The sequence below is a fragment of the Glandiceps talaboti genome, chromosome 22, assembly GCF_964340395.1.
Source record: "Glandiceps talaboti chromosome 22, keGlaTala1.1, whole genome shotgun sequence".
In the NCBI taxonomy this organism is placed as follows: Eukaryota; Metazoa; Hemichordata; class Enteropneusta; family Spengelidae; genus Glandiceps; species Glandiceps talaboti.
In genome coordinates, this window is record NC_135570.1 from 14,608,241 (window position 1) to 14,617,821 (window position 9,581).

Consider the following 9,581-nt stretch of genomic DNA (forward strand, 5'->3'; position numbering starts at 1 on the left):
AGAATTTAATCAGATTGATCTTCACCTTTAAACTTATCCAAGAAGATCTCTGTTATTGACCTCTAACTTATGAAAACAAAGATGACTAGTACTTCTATACAATTCTTTCTGTTCTGCTTGCTAAATCCCTATTTTACCTTCCCAAATAGAACTCTGTATACAGCTTAAGGTTCAAGGTTAAGGGATGACTTATTAAACAACAAGTTACCTCACTGCCTTACAGACTATCACATGCCACTAGTTCATGATTATAGTACTAGGTTCAAGGTTAAGGGATGACTTATTAAACAACAAGTTACCTCATTGCCTTACAGACTATCACATGCCACTAGTTCATGATTATAGTACTAGGTTCAAGGTTAAGGGATGACTTATTAAACAACAAGTTACCTCACTGCCTTACAGACTATCACATGCCACTAGTTCATGATTATAGTACTAGGTTCAAGGTTAAGGGATGACTTATTAAACAACAAGTTACCTCACTGCCTTACAGACTATCACATGCCACTAGTTCATGATTATAGTACTAGGGGTTCAAGGTTAAGGGATGACTTATTAAACAACAAGTTACCTCACTGCCTTACAGACTATCACATGCCACCATGTTCATGATTATAGTACTAGGTTCAAGGTTAAGGGATGACTTATTAAACAACAAGTTACCTCACTGCCTTACAGACTATCACATGCCACCATGCATGTTCATGATTATAGTACTAGGTTCAAGGTTAAGGGATGACTTATTAAGCAACAAGTTACCTCACTGCCTTACAGACTATCACATGCCACTAGTTCATAATTATAGTACTAGGTTCAAGGTTAAGGGATGACTTATTAAACAACAAGTTACCTCACTGCCTTACAGACTATCACATGCCACCATGTTCATGATTATAGTACTAGGTTCAAGGTTAAGGGATGACTTATTAAACAACAAGTTACCTCACTGCCTTACAGACTATCACATGCCACCATGTTCATGATTATAGTACTAGGTTCAAGGTTAAGGGATGACTTATTAAACAACAAGTTACCTCACTGCCTTACCCCATGCCATGTTAAGTAGTTGTCGTTATTTATGACCTGGAGGCTGGAGGAATAGGGGGGGGGGGGGGGGGGTTTCGGGGTCACTTAAAAACTGGGGAGTGAAAAGGGGGGGCTACTTAAATTTCTTGCTAACAATGAAGTATAGAACACACCTAAATATACACGATTATGCAAATTCAAATTATTTATTAACACAGTGTTTTTTCTGTTAGAATTTTTCAGTGTATATTGCATATACATAGCCCCTATGAAAATGCGCAACATTCGACATATACAATAATTTCTGAAGCCAGTACAGTAGACCATAACAATCTGTAACACAAATTGATGAAACCGATACTAGTACATTGAGTTCTATTACAAATCATTATTTGATAAAGTAGTAAGGAATAACCTGGAAAGGAATATAATAAACAGCTGGAGCCACACAGAAGGGGAGGGGAGGGGCAAAGTCTGACCAAATAGGATAAACTCATCTAGAATATCACGGTGTAGATTATATGTCAGTCAGTGCAAGCATATCAGATACTGGAATGATATGGTGACTTGAATTGGTGAACTTAAAATCCCCGACAGGTTTCATTGCAGATATTTGTAACTGGTAAATACTGATTATAAATATCAAATACATGTTGAAAACAAAGAATATGATAATATATAGCTAACTTTGCATTGCACAGATACTAGTACATTGCGTTCTGTTACATGAAATGAATATATAAATATACTGTAATTTTTCATAATTTTAAATGGTATGACATAAAACTATACTTTGAGAAATTTTCTCAGTGTTAGTAGTCTGAATTAAAATTCAATTGTGATGAGGAGAGGGTATCGTTATCACCTTGACATATTACAATAATACAGGATAAACACTTTTTTTAGTTTTAATCCTTGAATTTTAAAAATTTCCAGGGTCTCAAGGGAGACTCCCTCCTGTACCTACCCTCACACTGTTCCCTTTTATTTTGATTTCAATTTTACCCCGTAGTATAACTACCACGACATGTTAAAATAGCACCAGAAAGTATTCTTTTAGTCCTTGAATTTCAAAAATCTCCAGGGACTCTCCCTCTCCCAGTCCCTTGTTTTTTTTTAAAGTCCTATATTCTTCAAATACGTTTTGAGTCTGTTATTCATTTTTAGTGTACATTCATTTATAAACGAAATTGTTGTCACTTTTTTTCTCTGTTACAAGTCAGCTCCAAGGAACTCAAGGTCTTATGAGTTCACCTGCTGTTTCGCAATAACTCACCACAGACAAATAAGTCTGTGCACTCACACAGGTCATTATTTCACATGAAAAATACTATAGAGAGAGAGATACTTTATTTAAATAAAGAATGAAATAGAAACTTTGAGACTTTAGTAATTAATTGATTTAAAAAAAAAACTAACCCACGTACGAAAATTCAATCTCAGAAATTAAATTTTGTCAAGATATCTACCAAAATCAACGAAATACGGGTCAGCGCTCCGTTTATGTCATCCGACACACTCATATATAATACTGTATAGAGCAACCAACGATCGTACATGTATGGCGCAGTCTATCGTATATTTGGGAAATACCGACAACGGCGCCTGTATGGTACAGTCTACTCTTTAGTCTACTACAGTACCTGTCATTTGTGTTGAGCGCCACCAACAGTTGGTCGGCCGATTGGTTGGTTGGTTGGTTGGTTGGTTGGTTGGTTGGTTGGTTGGTTGGTTGGTTGGTTGGTTGGTTGGTTGCTTGATTGATTGATTGATTGATTGATTGATTGATTGATTGATTGATTGATTGATTGATTGATTGATTGATTGATTGATTGATTGATTGATTGATTGATTGATTGATTGATTGATTGATTGATTGATTGATTGATTGATTGATTGATTGATTGATTGATTGATTGATTCGAGGTGCCTACATTTTTGGCCATAATATTAAATATAGCAATGTTAGTCAGATTTGTTTTGTCACTCGGCTTTCGTGATCCCCTACATACCCAGGATATGTGAGATGGGATATGTTTACCCGTTTCCACGCGATAATTAGCTGATATGTCCTTGTAAAATTATTTTCACTAGAGACGGCCTGTCTAATTAGCCGATAGTTTATAAAGTTTAGAACGATATTTAGACGCGATAATTAGCGCGGATATATCCTTGTAAAATTATTTTCACTAGGGACGACCTGTCTAATTAGTGGATACTTTATAAAGTTTATAAAGTTTAGAACGATATTTAGACGCGATAATTAGCGGATATATCCTTGTAAAATTATTTTTCACTAGGGACGGCCTGTCTAATTAGCGGATAGTTTATAAAGTTTATAAAGTTTAGAACGATATTTAGACGCGATAATTAGAGGATATATCCTTGTAAAACTGTGTTAACCAAGGACGGCCTGTCTAATTAGCGGATAGTTTATAAAGTTTATAAAGTTTAGAACGATATTTAGACGCGATAATTAGCGGATATATCCTAAGAAGGCTTGTAAAATTATTTTCACTAGGGACAGCCTGTCTAATTAGCGGACAGTTTATAAAGTTTAGAACGATATTTAGACGCGATAATTAGCGGATATATCCTTGTAAAACTTTTTTAACCAAGGACGGCCTGTCTAATTAGCGGATAGTTTATAAAGTTTATAAAGTTTAGAACGATATTTAGACGCGATAATTAGCGGATATATCCTTGTAAAATTATTTTCACTAGGGACAGCCTGTCTAATTAGCGGATAGTTTATAATCAATGTTAGAAATGATATTATATCCCATTGTCTGTTTGCAAGTAAGCGTCTATGAAAATGTCTGCCAACGTGTACCAGACATTTTCAGAGATTCTATAGATGTTAACATGTTGTGCATTTCATAAAGTAACCATATTCAGCATTTAAAAAGAAAAAACACATTCAAGAGTGGGAGGAAAAACGGTCTTTAATTTATTTGCTCTTGAGCTTGGACTGATTTGTAACAAAGTCATAACGCAAACTTTGCATATATTTCCACATATGTTAACATTCTGCATTTTCTTCACAAGGGTAAATGCCATTTTAGATTGATAATTTACTACAACTGTTTGATAGCTTGTTACTAAGTAAGTTTTAGGAATTCAACCTCTGCTGTGTGAAAGCTTGTTACTAAGTAAGATTTAGGAATTCAAACTCTACTGTGATAGCTTGTTACTAAGTAAGTTGTAAGAATTCAAACTCTGCTGTGTGAAAACTTGTTACTGAATAAGTTTTAGGAATTCAAACTCTTGTGTGAAAGCTTGTTACTAAGTAAGTTTTAGGAATTCAGACTCTGCTGTGTGAAAGCTTGTTACTAAGTAAGTTTTAGGAATCCAAACTCTGCTGTGTGAAAACTTGTTACTGAATAAGTTTTAGGAATTCAAACTCTGCTGTGTGAAAGCTTGTTACTAAGTAAGTTTTAGGAAATCAAACTCTACTGTGTGAAAGCTTGTTACTAAGTAAGTTTTAGGAATTCAAACTCTGCTGTGTGAAAGCTTGTTACTAAGTAAGTTTTAGGAATTCAACCTCTACTGTGTGAAAGCTTGTTACTAAGTAAGTTTTAGGGATTCAAACTCTACTGTGTGAAAACTTGTTACTAAGTAAGTTTTAGGAATTCAAACTCTGCTGTGTGAAAGCTTGTTACTAAGTAAGTTTTAGGAATTCAAACTCTACTGTGTGAAAACTTGTTACTAAGTAAGTTTTAGGAATTCAAACTCTGCTGTGTGAAAGCTTGTTACTAAGTAAATTTTAGGGATTCAAACTCTACTGTGTGAAAACTTGTTACTAAGTAAGTTTTAAGAATTCAAACTCTGCTGTGTGATAGCTTGTTACTAAGTAAGTTTTAAGAATTCAGCCTCTGCTGTGTGAAAGCTTGTTACTAAGTAATTTTTAGGAATTCAAACTCTACTGTGTGAAAGCTTGTTACTAAATAAGTTTTAGGAATTCAAACTCCGCTGTGATATCTTGTTACTAAGTAAGTTTTAGGAATTCAAACTCTGCTGTGTGAAAGCTTGTTACTAAGTAAGTTTTAGGGATCCAAACTCTGCTGTGTGAAAGCTTGTTACTAAGTAAGTTTTAGGAATTCAAACTCTGCTGTGTGAAAGCTTGTTACTAAGTAAGTTTTAAGAATTCAAACTCTGCTGTGTGATAGCTTGCTACTAATGTCCGTGTTTATTATCAGGAAGCTGCTGAATGCAATATAATATAATCGCTTACACATTTGTCTGTTCAAATCACTTCAGTTTATTAAAGTGAAAATATTAGGAATTAAGCTTATATCCCAGATAATCTCCACATAGAGGAGATCAATGCGTGGCACCATCTGGCCAATCAAATAATTTCAAATTTGACAATTAGTCTAATTTCAGTTTACTCAAATGCAACTTGAAATTTATTATTTGACTGGCAAGAATGTGTCATGGATTGAAATCTATCTGGTGATGGGGAAGGCACAAGGTGCAAGTGTTTTGAATAACCATATATCTCAGTATTATGTTTATATAAAGTCAAATGGTAGAAAAGTTATAAATACACTGAGACTTTGTTGTTAGTTTTGCATCTGTTCTCAACTCATCCCTTCCCCATCACTAGTGCTAGTAATGCATGGACTATAGAGAATGCTATGATTCGACATTTGAGAGACTGGGTTTCACTAATTCCATTATTATAATTAGCATGATACCGAGTACATTATATGGAGTAATACATGGTAGTATTTAACAATACACTTGACAATGACAACGGCATACTAGGAGAAACATCCCCAAAAAATAATCAAATTCGCAATCGATGTATAACTTGTTTATAGTACGTAACGTTGTCAGAAATGTGCCTCTTTGTATTTGTAATACTTAAACATGGTGCCGTACGGTTCAGACACATGCATGCCATTGAAGTAATGAATAGTTCAATCAGTCACCCCCCCCCCCCCCCATTCAACATTGTCACATTCTGGCAAGCCAGGGCGTATTTTTCTGCTGACACAATGAAAAATGATTTTCAAAAAAGAGGGTGACCCCCTCCTACTCAACTACCCCTCTCTCCTCTCAGGTTGGAAAAGCTAATCTACTAATCCATTCCTAGTATCATGACAGTAAGCTCTCTCTAGTTGTATGTTAACAATGAGTATCTTCATATGCCGAGATTAACGACTGTACAATGTAAATAATTGTCGCCACACTGAATGAAACTACAAACAACAGGAAAAGTATTCGATCAATTACTGATGCCAAAAAGCGCCATTCTTCGACTTTTCCAGTTCGTTCGTCTTCCATTTCATAGCGAGACACAATATCCGTACAAAATTTCCCAAAGTCACAACTATTCCCATTGACTCTTTTTTGGAAATCCCCGAACTCATCGCTGTCTTTTGTACCGACGCATGGGTGTTTGTGTTCCTTATCACAACTTAAATGGACATCAGTGCACATTCTTTTGGAAAGATTGTGTTGATAGTTTTTAGATTCATTCTTTCTGAGTTCTTGTTTAGTTACTGTGTCTCTCTGACCCTCGTGTCTTTCATCTTTGGCAGTTGCTTTTTGCCTCTTAATACATAGACATTTAGTTAGCTTCACGTATCTAGATGCCAATTTCTTCATCCACAAGGGGGCGTTTTTGTTTGACCCACGATGATAGACGTGTAGCATCCCAATAGTAACGATACAGTTCAACACCATAAGTGATATATCAATTGAAATATAGAGACCTGAATATCAGACAAACAGAGGTGGAATTAAAATACAAAACATTCTGCACATATTGAAGAACTTATAGATACAACTGCAGACATGAGACTATGGACGAATGGAACCTGTTACAAACTGGGAAAGTAAATAAATAAATTGGATTAATTGGATTATAACACTTGGCACAGCATGTTGGAATAACAGAGACTTGTATAACACATCATGGTTTGATAAGAACAGTTTTATGGCCTCTTTATGTGTACATGAAATGCCAGGGGAACTGGTAATTTGTTTGTGAATGCGAACTATTATGTAAAGTAGCCATAAAACTGTTCCTATCAATCAGTATGTAGCAGTATGTAGTGCTATGAGTACAAAGCCAGTATGTAGTAGTATGTAGTGCTATGAATACAAAGCCAGTATGTAGCAGTATGTAGTGCTATGAGTACAAAGCCAGTATGTAGTAGTATGTAGTGCTATGAATACAAAGCCAGTATGTAGTAGTATGTAGTGCTATGAATACAAAGCCAGTATGTAGTAGTATGTAATGCTATGAATACAAAGCCAGTATGTAGTAGTATGTAGTGCTAGGAATACAAAGCCAGTATGTAGTAGTATGTAGTGCTATGAATACAAAGCCAGTATGTAGTAGTATGTAATGCTATGAATACAAAGCCAGTATGTAGTAGTATGTAGTGCTATGAATACAAAGCCAGTATGTAGCAGTATGTAGTGCTATGAATACAAAGCCAGTATGTAGTAGTATGTAGTGCTATGAATACAAAGCCAGTATGTAGTAGTATGTAGTGCTATGAATACAAAGCCAGTATGTAGCAGTATGTAGTGCTATGAATACAAAGCCAGTATGTAGTAGTATGTAGTGCTATGAATACAAAGCCAGTATGTAGCAGTATGTAGTGCTATGAATACAAAGCCAGTATGTAGCAGTATGTAGTGCTATGAATACAAAGCCAGTATGTAGCAGTATGTAGTGCTATGAATACAAAGCCAGTATGTAGCAGTATGTAGTGCTATGAATACAAAGCCAGTATGTAGCAGTATGTAGTGCTATGAATACAAAGCCAGTATGTAGTAATTTATGTAGTGCTATGGATACAAAGCCAGTATGTAGTAGTATGTAGTGCTATGAATACAAAGCCAGTATGTAGTAGTATGTAGTGCTATGAATACAAAGCCAGTATGTAGTAATTTATGTAGTGCTATGGATACAAAGCCAGTATGTTGTAATAGATAGTGCTATGAATACAAAGCCAGGATGTAGTGAGAAAAAATAGCTATTTTCAAAGTATCTCTCTGATAAAGTAAAAAGTAGAACAATTTTAAAAAAAATGTAACTACTCAACTAAAAATAGTAACAGTTAGTATGGTCAGTCATTTGGTAAGGTATGAGTATTGGTTGATGGGTGCTGTGTGTATGCCTGTGGGAGATGGGTGAGGATGTGTGTGTGTGTGCTTCCACATGCATGTGTAGTGTGTGTTTGTCTCTCTGTGTGTGTAGATGCATGCGTGTGTGTATGTGCATAACTGCATGTCCATGGTATAATTAAATGTGATTGCATACTTATGCTTGGTATCTGAGAGGTTGGTGGGATCTCATCGGCGATTAGCTGATAAAAGACGAACATGGTCAGAAGGCTGGTCATACATAATCCGATTCTCTCCCCTGACTCTGGTGGCAGAAAGAAACTAGACACGGACAGGATGCACAGACACATGGTAGGTACGGTCAAACGTAAGATATAGGATTGAAAACGGCGACGCAAATGTATCACGTATGTCACTGATGGATATGGCACACCTGGGCAGCAGTAGTAATATTCAACTGAATGGTTCACTTTTACATCAATAATGTCCCAAACACCATTGCTTTCAAAATTATCCGTTGAGGCCCCTTCTTCGTTTTCGTAAGCGATGTCAACGTCTCTTCCATCCCACACCCAAGGTCCAATCTTCATTGGGCAGCACTGGTCATCAAATGGAAAGTTATGGACATCCATTTTGCATGATATCGTTGTAATTGTCGGATAGTGCCATCTGACCTTCCCTTCAGAGGTTATTCTTACATGAGTTTTATCTAAGTCAGTCTCTCTTTCATCGCCAACACTACAGGTGACCAAAAACAAAAACTACATTTACAAGAACAATCAGAGAAACTCAATAAGTAAAACCTTTCATACGTTAAAGAAATCAATATACTATCACACACACACACACACGCGCGCGCACACACGCGCACGCACGCACACACACACACACACACACACACACACACACACACACACACACACACACACCACCACCACCACAACCACCACCACTCATACCATCCATCTCTTATATCGTGGGTTATGCATCAGAAGTTGAATCAACTGCCAACATCAGACCATGAACGAACGGCACCTGTTACAAACAGGGAAAGTAAACAAATGAATTGAATTAACAACACTTGGCTCAAGCATGTTGGAACAGCAGAGACTTGTATTACACACTATGGTTTGATAAGAACAGTTTTATGGCCTCTTTATGTGTACATGAAATACTAGTGGAACTGAAAATTGGTCTGTGAAGTGGCCATAAAACTTTTCTTATCAAATGATGGAATGTAATACAAGTCTCTGTCCATTCAACATGCTGCGTCAAGTGTTAGTAATCCAATGGAGTTGTTTACTTTCCGTTTTTGTAACAGGTTCCGTTCGACTACAGACTAAGACAGTTGTATATGTTTCCCAAGATGCAATCCTACATGCTATACATTGACCCCTAGATACGCTATCATTCAAGCAACCGAGTTTGCCTACCTATTGTAATTTCGCATTTCTGGTCGCCAG

At 36.2% G+C, this 9,581-nt stretch overlaps 1 protein-coding gene across 1 annotated transcript in view; it reads right to left on the bottom strand.

Annotated features, from left to right (window-relative positions):
* Window positions 1–6,035: 6,035 nt before the first annotated feature.
* Window positions 6,036–9,581, bottom strand: part of LOC144452079 (neuronal acetylcholine receptor subunit alpha-10-like) — an 11,628-nt gene continuing 8,082 nt past the window's right edge. Inside the window, exons 4-6 of the mRNA XM_078143091.1 lie at window positions 9,552–9,581; window positions 8,315–8,856; window positions 6,036–6,752 (exon numbers count right to left, since the gene is read on the bottom strand). The exon at window positions 9,552–9,581 is cut by the window's right edge and continues 80 nt beyond it. Of these exons, the coding sequence (XP_077999217.1) occupies window positions 6,163–6,752; window positions 8,315–8,856; window positions 9,552–9,581 (1,162 nt within the window). The 3' untranslated portion in view covers window positions 6,036–6,162. The remainder of the gene's footprint in view (window positions 6,753–8,314; window positions 8,857–9,551) is intronic.